Here is a 16360-nt window from a genome sequence, read left to right as displayed (position 1 = left end):
TGTGTAGTGCTGTATTTCCAAAAGGTCCAATATCATTGATCTCAACTCCATATTTCCATAAACAAGTCAATAATTTCATGATGACCTCTTGACTAGCTATCATTAAAGGTGTAATACCATCTTTGGTCATTATGTTGGAGTTTGCTCCATAATTGAGGAGAGCAGACACAACTGCAGTGTGTCCATTCTGACTAGCACCATAAACTGCTGTTGCACCACTTTCCTTTTGTGCATCTAAGTCAACACCAACTTTTAACAAACACTCCACTACTTCAAGATGTCCATTGAAACTTGCTATCATGAGAGGTGTACTGCCATCCTTCGTAGGTATGTTAGGGTTTGCTCCATACTGGAGGAGAGCAGAGACAATTGCTGTGTGTCCATTCTGACTAGCACAATATAATACTGCTGTTTCGCGCCACTTTCCATTTGAGCATCTAAGTCAACACCAGCTTTTAACAAACACTCCACTACTTCAAGATGTCCATTGAAACTTGCTATCATTAGAGGTGTGACACCATCCTTTGTAGGTATGTTAGGGTTTGCTCCATACTGGAGAAGAGCAGAAATGATTGCAACATGTCCATTCTCACTAGCACAATATACTGCTGTTGCACCACTTTCCACTTGAGTATCTAAGTCAACACCAGCTTCTAACAAACACTCCACTACTTTAACATGTCCATTGAAACTTGCAATCATAAGAGGTGTGCTACCAATCATCGTAAGTATGTTAGGGTTTGCTCCATATTGGAGGAGAGCAGAGACAATTGCTATGTGTCCGTTCAGACTAGCACAATATACTGCTGTTGAGCCACTTTTCATTTGAGTATCTAAGTCAACACCAGCTTTCAACAAACACTCCACTACTTCAAGATGACCCACGAAACTTGCTATCATAAGAGGTGTGCTACCATCCTTCATAGGTATGTTAGGATTTGCTCCATACTGGAGGAGAACAGATATGATTGTGGTATGTCCATTCTCACTAGCACAATATACTGCTGTTGCGCCACTTTCCAGTTGACTATCTAAGTCAACACTAGCTTCTAATAAACACTCCACTACTTTAACATGTCCATTGAAACTTGCTATCATAAGAGGTGTGCTACCATCCTTCATAGGTATGTTAGGATTTGCTCCATACTGGAGGAGAGCAGATATGATTGTGGTATGTCCATTCTCACTAGCACAATATACTGCTGTTGTGTCACTTTCCATTTGAGCACTTAAGTCAACATCAGTTTCTAACAAATACTCCACTATTTCAAGATGTCCATTGAAACTTGCTATCATAAGAGGTGTGCTACCATCCTTTGTAGATATGTTAGGGTTTGCTCCATGCTGTAGGAGAGCAGAAACAATTCCAGTGTGTCCATTTTGACTAACACAGTAAACTGCTGTTGCGCCACTTTCCATTTGAGCATTTAAGTCAATACCAGCTTTTAACAAACATTCCACTACTTCAAGATGTCCATTGAAACTTGCTATCATAAGAGGTGTGCTACCATCCTTTGTAGGTATGTTAGGGTTTGCTCCATGCTGTAGGAGAGCAGAAACAATTGCAGTGTTTCCATTTTGACTAGCACAATATACTGCTGTAGCACCACTTTCCATTTGAGCATGTAACTCAACATCAGCCTTTAACAAACACTCTACTACTTCAAGATGTCCATTGAAACATGCCATCATAAGAGGTGTGATACCATCCTTCCTCTTTATGTTAAGATTGGCTCCATACTGGAGGAGTGAAGATGTAACTGCTAAGTGGCCATTCATACATGCAATAAAAACTGCTGTAGCTTGATCATGGGTATAGGCTTGGTCATTAATATTAATGTCAGCTACTGATAGTAGAAGATTAACTGCATCAACTGAACCAACCTCAACAGCCTTCAAGAAAATGTTGTCAATGGTAATATTTGTATCTTGAGGTACATCACTTTTAAAAATAAACTCTACCACATACTACTAGAGAAATAATACCAACTGAAGACATAAACTCGTTAGAGTAAACTAAACAGTAACTAAGCCCTCAATTAACACATTAGGAAGAACAGCCCAATTAATAAGTACACAACCATCTCGAACAGATATTCTACCAAGATGTACTTCTGAATTTTGAAAGAGATGCTTAACTAATTTCTCAAAATCTCTTAATAGTGATATTGGACCAAAGTCCCATTAATTTTAGTTCAATATGACCTTTTTCTCTTGATATCTCTTCTTGAATTTCACTGCGGAGAGTTTTGATAAAAGCTTCTTTTTTGAATGTTTTTAATTCTTTCTTGTAGTTTTTAAAACCATCCTTCAATGACTCACAATCTCCTAGAAAGGCATCCACTAAATCCTCAAGACAATAATATTGTATAAAACAAAAATGTGGACATACAATCTCAAAAACTTCATTAATAGTAGTGATTTCATGAGAGATCTCCAATTGTAAATGGACTCGAATAAATATTCGTAAACTATCTACTGATACTTTAGCATTGAGTTGCTCTCTTACATCATCTACTAGTTTAGCAAATTTCACATGTAGCTTTTCTAGTTTCCTGACTGTACTCACTTTAATAGGATTTACATTACTAGACCTAACTTGGAGATCTACAGCCCTTAGACTAGGAGTAACTTCAATACTACTACTTTGATCATTAGATGATAAATTAATATATTTCTCACGAATTTCTTTGGCAAGAGCATGATTTCCTACGCTGTCTAAAGCCTCAGCAATCTTCTCCCATGTGGGGTATTCTTCTCTGCGTTTCAAAACTTTGAATAATTCCTCTTTACATCTTCTGATTCCTTTGGACTCATACAGACGTTCAATTTCATCCAATATACAATCTTCTACATCAAGAAAGATACCAAGTGTACGCCAATCATTCTCCTTTTCCAATGCTAGTAAAAAGTTAGCAACAGTAACACTGTGACTCATTATTGCTGATAAGGTGTTCAACAGTAGATAGTAGGAGGAGCATGAAATGTATCATGTAAGGATTCTATATAGTTAATAAACATATTAATATTATACTACATACTATAATTAAAATAATTTTAAAAAAGATTAAGACATGAAATAATAGACAATACAATAATCACTCTAGCTAAACCAGACACACCCCTTAGTCTGTTATGAGTAGAAGGTAAGTACTGATGTTTGGTTTCCTCTCATCAGTAGTATAGGAGGTAAATTATAACTAAGACTCTAACCAACTCAGGTACTGTCTACAGGATCCACCTCGTTGAGGTACTGGTATAGTACTATATAAACAAGATCATATTATATTAGATGAACAAAGTATATAATATATATCACTTACATTACAATAAGTCAAGCTTCAGATGAATGATTATGTAACATTTCTCCTAATCTGATTTGTTTGACTGTCTTCTTGTCCAAACTAAATTCATCAATACCTTCATCTAATGGAAGAGCTAAGTAACGATCAATACTAGAGAAAATAGTAGACAAGTCATTAACAGTATATCTATCAGATATAGAGTATTCATAAACCATCATACTTCTTACCTCAAACTTGCACTGTCAATGTTATGAGAAGACCTGCTACAAAAATACAAAGTTTACAATTCTTCCATAATTTATGACATGATAGAAGAAAAGGAAGTAAGATACCTAGTCCTATATCAGGAGATAACATATACTAACTATTACTACTACTAGACACTGACCTCCATCATCATATAACCACCACACATCAATAAAACCATTAACCATTACAATTAATGTATTTACAATTAATGTATTTACAATTAATGTATTTTGTAGCTCATGGTAGCCAAAGTGGTATGTTATACTCCCTATTTATCCATTTTATAGTATTATGTATCCATTTATTCCTGTCTATTTATCTATTTCAGGGAGTTATGCATCCACAAACAAATAAAAGGTGACAGTAGCTGACACTGGATTACCTAAAATTACAAGTTATCAGATTGACTAGCAGCAAATAATGAATAACAATTGCTGTCATAAATCTGACCAGGACCCAACACTTTACCTGGATCAATAACCTAGATAGATAGATAGATAGATGGATGGGACATACATACAATGAATGAATGAATGGATGGACAAACAGACAAACTGATTAATAGATAATAATCACTTCATTTCCTGTTGATAATACTGCCACTTGAGGAGCTTTATAGACAGTGAGTAGTGTTACTCCAACAGATGCAGCTAATCCAATTTCAGATGGTCGTAATATACTTCTCTTTTCCAATACAATATCACCTTTGGCGATATCTGAACCCACGGGTCTAGAATAATATATAATTATAACTATGATAACTAGAGAAGAAGTACCTAATATCTTGTCCTGGTTTGACTGAGGATAGGATCTTTATTTTTTTCTCTATTTTCCTCTGGCAAAAACAATAATTATCATCTTAGCTTAGCACACCAAAACACTTACATCATCAGTACTGGCTATTAACTCAGTATCTTCCACCATAACTACAGCATCTGCACCATTAGGTAGAGGACCACCTGGACTTACATTCCCAAAGACTACTGTAATACTAGACTAGACAGACATATCATAAGTTTTTATGTAAAAATATTTACCATTTCACCTGCTGGAATTGGAGCCAAGACGTCTCTCCCACCTGTTCCATCAGCACCTATAAAGTTGAAGATGACTTACTAATAACAGCATAATTTTTAACTATCTTTTATGGATGCTAGAAAAGGAGGTAAGGGTTGGCCAGCAATAATATCTTCTGCCAAGACACATTGTAAACCATCTAATAATGTAACATATTATTAACCTCTTCTAATATCCAAAATAAAATAAAGAAACATACCTACAAGAGATTTCTGTTCTGTTAGTAGACATGAGGATGTATTTTGTGATATCACATGAAGTGCTTCATCCATTAATAACATAGGATAGGGAGAATGATGTGGACGCAGTGCCACTGGATGGAAATCCTCCTTTGCTAAAAAACCAATATTTGTTAGACAATATGAGTTTTGTGTGAAACCGTGAATGTCATACTTCATGTCCCTGTGTGAGTTTAATATTTCCATGAGAACATGAATGATGTGGGATCATGTGAACATCATGTGATTTGGTCCTAGTCATTTCTTGATGTGTTTGGTGGACATGTTAATGTGATCCAGATAATAGATCTATATTTGTACTAAATTGTTCAGTAAAATAGCTACCTCTTAGAATTACCCAGAGCATGTGGTAGGGTTGGTCGTAAAATGGTAAAAACTCCTGTATATGTAAACAAAAAGATTAGACTTCTCTCTCTCTCTCTCTCTTTCTCTCTCTCTCTCTCTCTCTCTCTCTCTCTCTCTCTCTCTCTCTCTCTCTCTCTCTCATGCACACATACACAACACACTCTCTTACTTCTAAACCCTTCTTGCTACCTGGTAAATTAGTAATTAGACAATTATTTCTAATACCACAAACAGGTCAATAAAACAATCAGTCTTGCATGAAACAAGTTCAATAAATATGTTACCTTGACAACATTGTCATTGGTGTAATCTCTAAGAATTTACTGATCATGGCAATAACCAAACCTGGAGCCTCTTTATCTAATAATAGTTCAGTTGCCTACAAAAACAACTAAATATTAAGTAATATTTTATATAAATACTACTTCTGGTGTAATGTCTCTTGGACTGAATCCTGTTCCGCTTGTAGTGAGAATGAGACTTAAGTTTCTTCTATCAACCCAATCAATTAAGACTTCCTAATTTGATGAAATCAATACTGATCAGTATATAGTTTGAGAGAGCCAACCCTTCCTTCTATCTCAATGATAAGCCTGAGGGGAGGAATAGCAAATTCCCTAATATTATTGGTCATAATTACCTTAACAGCCTCCATTTGATCAGGAACACACTTACTAGTGACATAAACATTACTAATGCTCAGCCTATGAAATGATAATACAAATAATAGTTCAGACCCATTCTCAGACACCAAGGGTTTGGGATTGGAATTATACCAGTACTTACTCTTGCCAGTCAACAGGGAGTCTTATCAGATATGGACCACTAGTCTCTTCTGCCTCACCTTTGAAGCACCTGTCACTAGCTACATCACATATATAAATAAAATAGATAAGAACATTACATACACACACCTCTTAAAACTCCTGCTTTTCTCTTTTCCCATACTTCATCCTTTCTCCTGTGAGCCACACCTCAAAACAATAATGTTATATGCTAATCTAGACAGCCTAAAATGAGAAGTCATTTTGACTGGAAGGAAAGTCAACTGTAATTGTAGACTTGAATTTCTGATAGTCAAATGGATATGTTCCATTTAAATAGTTTTCAGTGTAAAAGGGCCAATTGCCCTGTCTATTAAATCTTATATCTCATATAGACAGGTTTTAAATTGATTTTTAATAATTGAGTGAATGATGTAATATATTGTAAGCCACAAGACATCCACATGGCGGGATCCCACTGACCAATCGGATTACTTTACTCTGATAATAACACATCCATTGTGCTTATCAAAATAAAACTATTTCATATTGTTCCTACTATACAATGCAGTGACTGGTAAAACCAGTTTCTCTGACAAGTTGCTCTAGTTTGTATCTTACTGCGCATGCTCAAAATAAAACCCGGGAAAAACATGGTATAAAAACAGTACAAACCTGCACTGTTCTTCTGTTTGACTGAATGCAGAGCTGGTGAATATTGATCCCTGGAGAAGAGGTACTTTCTTCTGCTAATTTTCTGAAGGAACTACCGTGTTTTATCCCAGCATTGGTCCCTGGAGAAGAGCTATACGCAATTGATCATGACTAGTATTCTGAGTGTTGTCTTATGCAACTTCTCAATTCAGAGAGGGCAATATTGCAGTTTCGTTATTTAGTTGTGTTTGTATGTTGGAACATTTATACAGAGATGATGGACAAGTAAGTCTATTTGTTTGTTTGTTGATATTGAGTAGAACTGAGCATTCTTGCACCATAAAAATAAAGTAGACCTTTACTAACAAAGACACATTTAGTTTTTATTAGCCTTTATTCACAGCTAAGTCTGTCATTAGTTCTTCACTCTATATGATCTCTTCCTCTTCATTAGGACATTGTCTCTATTGATGTTACTCAGTCTTGCTAACAATCTTTGCCCAATAATGTCAGGAGGATCATTAATAGTTGGTCGTTGTCAAACACTCACATTATTCATTGTATACATATGGAGCCTAAACTAATGCTGTAATTTACCAAAAGACTGATGACTACTTCAGACCATGCCCTCTACATTATATTCTGACAGGAGAAGATAAAAGTGAGTACCACTACATATAGTCTATGTTGTCAACTAGTATAGAGCTGTCTTCATTCTCCCTTAATATTAGTGTGTTTATTAGTATAAAGTTACATTCATGATAGGTCTTATGTATAACTGTAGTATTTCAATTAGTACATTAATTGTGAATGTGAAGCATCCCAAAAAAGAAATGCACTTTGTTAGAAATAACTAAAATAATTAATCTATATATTTGTGAGGGTTAAATATTATTCTTGTTTTAAAATCATTTTTCTATATATGTATCATTGCAATAACTGGTTTAGCCCCTGATAGCTGTTTTTCTATCATCCAGTGTGTATCTTTTATTTTTATATCTATAGGACAATTAAAACTTTGGATTTAATTGCGTCACTTACCTCTGTTATTGTGAGCTATCATGTTGTGTACCACTCTGGAGTAGTTGTGATTTTATTGAGGGATATTGTATTGTTGGTTATTATTTGTAACCTGTAAGTCTGTTCATGTATGTAGTGTACACTGTCTCATGTATTGGGTAGTTGCATGATGGACAACATACATATGATGGACTAAAGTGAAGACTTGCATGTTAACGACACATGACAATATAGACTTCCATCTCCCTATGTTCTGTTACAAGTCCATTTGTTGATACACCGCTGTATCTAAGGGATTTGTTTGTGCTCAGTTGGGTTATCACTGTGTGTTCGCTTCGGTAAGAGAATCATTTCTGCCCCATAGCTTGGCTTTGACCCTGACGGTATCTGGGCCATCTAGTTTTTTGTAGACTGGGCCACCACTTAGTTTTTATAGACTGGGTCATCTATCTTTGTTTTTGATAGGAGTGCATGATCAACAAGGTATCATGTGCTCCTAGTTTTCTTAGGTCTAGATAATTGATACATTTTGAGCATGTAGGCTAGTTTTTTTGTGGCCCATCTACTTTTTACCCAGATTTTTCTGGGTGACCTAAGTCAACCCAGCTTTTACTGGGTCTATAGTTTTTCCCCAGCTTTTACTGGGTGTATTATGTCCACATACACCTCTGTATTATTTAATTTTATTTGTTGTTGTTGTTGTGGCTTGTCTTGTCTTGCTTGTCTTCCTTCAAAACTGTGAGTTACCTTGTCTTTTTGTTTAGTAACTGTACGCTATGTGACAGTAACTGTACTACTACATTCTATAACAGAACTAGGCACTAATACAGTTCATTATAAGGAGATGGAAGTCCTAATATATAATGTATTGTAGAAACTAGTGATACCTTTGTGTACCCGTAGTACATGAGGACTAGTTTCTATTACTCTATTATGTTTATTGCTGTTACTGCATTGCACTGTGAGCATTAGCTTCAAGAGCTTTTCTGATATTGCTTCTGAATTAATTGCTATGATCAAATATCAATTCATCATCTTCAGATTAGTATTAAGTTATCATTAGTTTTGTAATATTTCATTGACTATTGGTGACTTACAGAGAGCTTCAAAGACAGCTTATTGCAAAGATAGCACAAGGCATTCATTATTTATTGAACATGGGCTTTTAAAGATAGTTTATCATAATAACTAAAGAGAATATTATTGAGGTCAGGTCTCTGGCATTTAAAGACAACTTATAGTTATTAAGCTAAAGACAGCTTAGCATTATTGGACTAAAAGACAGCTTACATTTATGAGTTTGGACATTCAAGACATTTAAATGTTGGCATATATAGTGCATGCTATTAAAACGTCACGTATTTTATGTTTGGCATTCATTATGAAGCAATTTTGTTGATTTAATTGAGCATTTAAAGACAGTGTGTATATGTTTCATTTTCTTCTCAAATATGGCCTATTTTTGAATATTGCCTCACATTATACTGACATTGAGGATTAAAAGACACCTTAGTTTTCTAGTTTATTTCCAATTTTGAACTTTTTGAGAATATAAATTTTGTATTGCTTTGCATATTTTCTAATTTAATAAGCTTTTCACGAGTCACTATCTTCGGGCCTTATTTATCTTTAGTTTCTTTTCTATAGCTTCCATTCATTCTAGTGGACACAGGTTTGTTAATAAAGGAAGTTATTGTGATCCAAATTGACATTACTTTTCAGCTATTATTTTTTTCATATTTCTAATACTGATTTTACTACATCTCATTGGATCAAAAAGAGAATTCTACCATCAATCAAGAACTACCATTGACCAAGAAACTTCCAGTGAGTTTTTCATAATATTTTACTATGTCGCATTGGATAGAAAAGAGAATTCTACCATCAATCAAGAACTACCATTGACCAAGAAACTTCCAGTGAGTTTTTCATAATATTTTACTATGTCGCATTGGATAGAAAAAGAGAATTCTACCATCAATCAAGAACTACCATTGATCAAGGAACTTCCAGTGAGTTTTAAACACATTTTACTATGTTGCTTTGGATAGATAAGAGAATTCTACTATCAATCAAGAAGTACCATTGAACAAGGAACTTCAAGTGAGTTTTAAACACATTTTACTATGTTGCTTTGGATAGAAAAGAGAATTCTACCATCAATCAAGAACTACCATTGATCAAGGACTTCCAGTGAGTTTTAAACACATTTTACTATGTTGCTTTGGATAGAAAAGAGAATTCTACCATCAATCAAGAAGTACCATTGATCAAGGAACTTCAAGTGAGTTTTAAACACATTTTACTATGTTGCTTAGGATAGATAAGAGAATTCTACTATCAATCAAGAACTACCATTGACCAAGAAACTTCCAGTGAGTTTTTCATAATATTTTACTGTGTCGCATTGGATAGAAAAGAGAATTCTACCATCAATCAAGAAGTACCATTGATCAAGGAACTTCAAGTGAGTTTTAAACACATTTTACTATGTTGCTTTGGATAGAAAAGAGAATTCTACCATCAATCAAGAAGTACCATTGATCAAGGAACTTCCAGTGAGTTTTAAACACAGTTTACTATGTTGCTTAGGATAGATAAGAGAATTCTACCATCAATCAAGAAGTACCATTGAACAAGGAACTTCCAGTGAGTTTTAAACACATTTTACTATGTTGCTTTGGATAGATAAGAGAATTCTACCATAAATCAAGAAGTACCATTGACCAAGAAACTTCCAGTGAGTTTTTCATAATATTTTACTGTGTCACATTGAGTAGAAAAGAGAATTCTACCATCAATCAAGAACTACCATTTATCAAGGAACTTTCAGTGAGTTTTAAACACATTTTACTATGTTGCTTTGGATAGAAAAGAGAATTCTACCATTAATCAAGAAGTATTATTGATCAAGGAACTTCAAGTGAGTTTTAAACACATTTTACTATGTTGCTTTGGATAGATAAGAGAATTCTACCATCAAATCAAGAAGTACCATTGATCAAGGAACTTCCAGTGAGTTTTAAACACATTTTACTATGTTGCTTTGGATAGATAAGAGAATTCTACCATCAAATCAAGAAGTACCATTGATCAAGGAACTTTAAGTGAGTTTTAAACACATTTTACTATGTTGCTTAGGATAGATAAGAGAATTCTACCATCAATCAAGAAGTACCATTGAACAAGGAACTTCCAGTGAGTTTTAAACACATTTTACTATGTTGCGTTGGATAGAAATGATAATTTTATACTATCAATCAAGAAGTACCATTGATCAAGGAACTTCCAGTGAATTTTAAACACATTTTACTATGTTGCTTTGGATAGATAAGAGAATTCTACCATAAATCAAAAAGTACCATTGACCAAGAAACTTCCAGTGAGTTTTTCATAATATTTTACTGTGTCGCATTGAATAGAAAAGAGAATTCTACCATCAATCAAGAACTACCATTTATCAAGGAACTTTCAGTGAGTTTTAATCACATTTTACTATGTTGCTTTGGATAGATAAGAGAATTCTACCATCAATCAAGAAGTACCATTGACCAAGAAACTTCCAGTGAGTTTTTCTTAATATTTTACTGTGTCGCATTGGATAGAAAAGAGAATTCTACCATCAATCAAGAACTACCATTGATCAAGGAACTTCAAGTGAGTTTTAAACACAGTTTACTATGTTGCTTAGGATAGATAAGAGAATTCTGCCATCAATCAAGAAGTACCATTTATCAAGGAACTTCCAGTGAGTTTTAAACACATTTTACTATGTTGCTTTGGATAGATAAGAGAATTGTACCATCAGTCAAGAACTACCATTGATCAAGGAACTTCAAGTGAGTTTTAAACACATTTTATTATGTTGCTTTGGATAGAAAAGAGAATTCTACCATCAATCAAGAAGTACCATTGACCAAGAAACTTCCAGTGAGTTTTTCATAATATTTTACTGTGTTGCATTGGATAGAAAAGAGAATTCTACCATCAATCTAGAAGTACCATTGATCAAGGAACTTCCAGTGAGTTTTAAACACATTTTACTATGTTGCTTTGAATAGATAAAAGAATTGTACCATCAATCAAGAACTACCATTGATCAAGAAACTTCCATTGAGTTTTTCATAATATTTTACTATGTTGCTTTGGATAGATAAGAGAATTCTATACCATCAATCAAGAAGTACCATTGATCAAGGAACTTTCAGTGAGTTTTTCATAATATTTTAGTATGTCATATTGGATTGAAAAGATAATTTTATACCATCAATCAGAAGTACCATTGATCAAGGAACTTCAAGTGAGTTTTAAACACATTTTACTATGTTGCTTTGAATATATAAGAGAATTCTACCATCAATCAAGAACTACCATTGATCAAGGAACTTCCAGTGAGTTTTCATAACATCTTACTATGTTGCGTTGGATAGAAAAGATAATTTTATACCATAAATCAAGAAGTACCATCGATCAGGAACTTTCAGTGAGTTTTAAACACATTTTACTATGTTGCTTTGGATAGATAAGAGAATTCTACCATCAATTAAGTAGTACCATTGAACAAGGAACTTCCAGTGAGTTTTAAACACATTTTACTATGTTGCTTTGGATAGATAAGAGAATTCTACCATCAATCAAGAACTACCATTGATCAAGGAACTTCAAGTGAGTTTTTCATAATATTTTACTGTGTAGCATTGGATAGAAAAGAGAATTCTACCATCAATCAAGAACTACCATTGATCAAGGAACTTTCAGTGAGTTTTTCATAACATCTTACTATGTCGCATTGGATAGAAAAGATAATTTTATACCATCAATCAAGAAGTACCATTGATCAAGGAACTTCCAGTGAGTTTTAATCACATTTTACTATGTTGCTTTGGATAGATAAGAGAATTCTACCATCAATCAAGAACTACCATTGATCAAGAAACTTCCAGTGAGTTTTTCATAATATTTTACTGTGTCGTATTGGATAGAAAAGAGAATTCTACCATCAATCAAGAGGTACCATTGATCAAGAAACTTCCAGTGAGTTTTTCATAATATTTTACTATCAACAGAATATGGTAGAATATAAATGTACTAAATTTCTTATGAGTCAGCTAAATTAGGTGAAGATGAAGGTATTAATGGTTGAATACTCTCTCTTTGTTCTCCTATTGATTCTAGTGGAGGAGAATTATCAGAAGTATGTTCATCAGTAACCACTCTACTCTTTCCATTGTCATTTTGTGGTTGAGTAGGACCAATAGAATGAGATGGTAAGTATTGGTCATCATTAGTGACAACAAAACCAGCTTTTAAACGAAAGATCACTACACCAAAATGAAGATCAAATGCATCACTATACAAGAAATATACACTCCATTCTTCATATACCCACTTACTGTAATATATTGACATATTCTTCAATGTCTTCTTGTGAAGAGGTCTTCCAGTTACTCTTAAAACCAATCACTAAAGTATTAGGACGTAACTTACCAAGACCAGATAACTAGAGAGAGTAATATACATCTTAAAATAAATGTCTTATGAAAATATAATGTTACAATAAATACTATTTCATACGTATGTATAGGTTGCATTATTATACAAAGATTATGTATATAAACTTACTACATGAAGTAAGTCAATATGCACTACATCTGGATACAATAGAACTAATAGAGCTTCTAGATGTATGATTAGAAGAAGAAGAACAATGTAAAAGAGTAAAATAGTCCTGAACAGGTATATTCTGACTAAAAATATATTCAAAGTAGATGAAGTAGCAACATCAAATGACTGTGGTGACAATTCAACTATCACATCAAATTGGCTATAAGGTGATTTGTATGATGATAGGAGAGGAGATCTATCAAAGGTAGGTAATGATAATGGTTGTGGTAGTGATGATAATGTTGAGATATCATAGTCAAAGGTAGAATATAACTCATATCGACTGATAGTATCTTGATAATTTTTGTTAATGTTTTATCAGTAGCATAATATGCTGGAGTATGACCAAACATATCAGTTATATAAGGATCAGCACCCAGTAATAACAATGTCTCTACTGCTTTGATATGATTTCCATAACAAGCCATGTGTAGTGCTGTATGTCCAGAAGGTCCAATATAATTGACCTCAGCTCCATACTTCCATAACAGGTCTATAATTTCATGATGACAATTTTGACTAGCTATCATTAAAGGCGTGATATCTTTAGTCAGTATGTTAGGGTTTGCTCCATACTGAAGGAAAGCAGAGCAAATTGTGGTGAATCCATTTTTACTAGCAGTAAAAAGTAGTGTATCTAGGCCTAATATTGAAATGTTATTTTCATCCACTGATAGAATAAGATTGACTGCATCAATTGATCCAACCTTAAAAGCTCTTAAGAGAACTTTATCAATTGAAATGCTTAAATCCCGAGGTAAATCCCTTTTAAAAATAACTCTACCACATACCACTAGAGAAATAATACCAACTGAAGACATAAACTCTTTATAGTAAACTAAACCAGTAACTAAGTCCTCAATTAACACATTAGGAAGAACAGACCAACTAATAAGTACACAACCATCTCGAACAGATATTCTACCAAGATGAGTTTCTGGTTTTTGAATGAGATATTTTACTAACTTCTCAAACCTTTCGATAGTGACATTGGACCAAAACCCCATTAATTTCAGTTCAACACTTCTAGTTCCTTGAGACATCTCCAGTGATATTTGATTACAAAGACTTTTGATGGGAGCTGACTTTTTAAATTTCACTAATTCTTTCTTGTAGTTTTCAAATGCTGCCTTAATGGATTTACAATCTCCTAAAAATCTAGCAACTAAATCCTCAAGACAATAGTACTGAATAAAACAAAAATGTGGAATTAGAGTCTCAAAAAATTTGTTAATAGAAGTGAATTCAGAAGGCATCTCCAGTTGCAAATAGACTTGAGAATAAGTTCTTAAGCTTTGTACTGTTATTTTATTGATATGAGTTGCCTTCTTACATCATCCACTAATTTGCCAAACTTGAGCGTAAAGTTTCCAGTTCTCTCACAGTTTTTTCTTTAACTAAATACATTTTTGTATCATCAAATGATTCATGATGCCGGCTAGGAGTAACATCTGTGCTGTCACTATTAATACTTAATTCAGGAGTTGGTATTGTAGTAAATGATTTTAAACAATAGTTGCCACGAATTTCCATTGCAAGAGCATGATTTCTCATTTTGTCCAAAGCCTCAGTAATCTCTTCCCATGTGGGGTACTTTTCTCTGCGTTTTAAACCTTTAAATATTCCTCTTTACATCTTTGGACTCCTTGGACCATATAGACGTTCAATTTCATCCAATATACAATCTTCTATATCCATAAAGATACCCAGTGTACGCCAATCATTCTCCTTTTCTAATGCTAATAAAAAGTTAGCAACAGTAAGACTGTGACTCATATTTAACAAAAGACAGGAAAGTCCCTATGATAGTCTCTCAGCAAGAAGGAGAGTGGCTAACTCATATTCAAACTTGGAGGTTCTACCAACCAATCAAAATGCTTCTATCATGTGACTGACGGTCTTGCATACCAAAGTATAATTTCTAAAGCTACATCAAATTCCCTTCCAAAAGGAATCTTCTCTGCACTTCAAAACTTTGCCTCTTTATAGCTTTAGATTCTGTTCAATTCAATCCAATATATATATATTATATAATTTTGTCAATATATTTATACTATGTTCTACATCTATCAATTCATTATTGATTAATTTTTAGAGGTGAGCTACGAAGTTAACAGATAGTAGGAATAAGAAATACATCATGTAAGGATCTATATAGTTAATAAACATATTAATATTAGAGTACATACTATAATTAAAATAATTAAAAAAAGATCAAGACATTGAATAATAGACAATACAATAATCACTCTTGTAAACCAGACACACCCCTTAGGAGTAAAAGGTAAGTACTGATGTTTGGTTTCCTCTCATACAGTAGTATAGGAGGTAAAATTATAACTAAGACTCTCTAACCAACTCAGGTACTGTCTACAGGATCCACCTCGTTGAGGTACTGGTATAGTACTATATAAACAAGATCATATTATATTAGATGAACAAAGTATGTAATATATATCACTTACCATTACAATCAGTCTAGCTTCAGATGAATGATTATGTAACATTTCTCCTAATCTGATTTGTTTGAGTGTCTTCTTGTCTAAACTAAATTCATCAATACCTTCATCTAATGGAAGAGCTAAGTAACGATCAATACTAGAGAAAATAGTAGACAAGTCATTAACAGTATATCTCTAACACATGGAGTTAGAACTAAGACAGTAATGATAGTTTGTACATTACACATCTATATCATTGACTAGTAAGTGTGTACTTGTCTTTAGAAGGTCTGTTATTAATACCAGTAACTTCAAGAACATCAGGAGAAATCAAATACGAAATTTACGAAGTAGAGAGGTCATCCTTAAGAGAGATGATAAGAGATCGAGTATTTTATAAACCATCAAACTTCTTACCTCAAACTTGCACTGTCAATGTTACGAGAAGATCCTGCTACAAAAATACGAAGTTTACAATTCTTCCATAATTTATGACGTGATAGAAGAAAAGGAAAGTAAGATAGCTAGTCCTATATCAGGAGATAAACATATACTAACTATTACTACTACTAGACACTCACCTCCATCATCATATAACCACC

General features: G+C 33.7%; 1 protein-coding gene across 1 annotated transcript; it reads right to left on the bottom strand.

Moving 5' to 3' along the window:
• Nucleotides 1-297: 297 nt before the first annotated feature.
• LOC121391718 (ankyrin-1-like) lies at nucleotides 298-16345 on the bottom strand. Its single transcript, XM_041523250.1, has 4 exons — nucleotides 16340-16345; nucleotides 13739-13892; nucleotides 2714-2901; nucleotides 298-1893 (listed from the first exon to the last, which is right to left on the bottom strand). The coding sequence occupies exons 1-4, from the start codon at nucleotides 16343-16345 to the stop codon at nucleotides 298-300; spliced, it is 1944 nt and encodes a 647-aa protein (XP_041379184.1).
• Nucleotides 16346-16360: the final 15 nt, after the last annotated feature.

The sequence above is a fragment of the Gigantopelta aegis genome, unplaced genomic scaffold (genome assembly GCF_016097555.1).
Source record: "Gigantopelta aegis isolate Gae_Host unplaced genomic scaffold, Gae_host_genome ctg2871_pilon_pilon, whole genome shotgun sequence".
Lineage (NCBI taxonomy): Eukaryota > Metazoa > Mollusca > Gastropoda > Neomphalida > Peltospiridae > Gigantopelta > Gigantopelta aegis.
The sequence above is the reverse complement of the archived record's forward strand: the minus strand, read 5'-3'. Positions and strand labels throughout refer to the sequence as shown.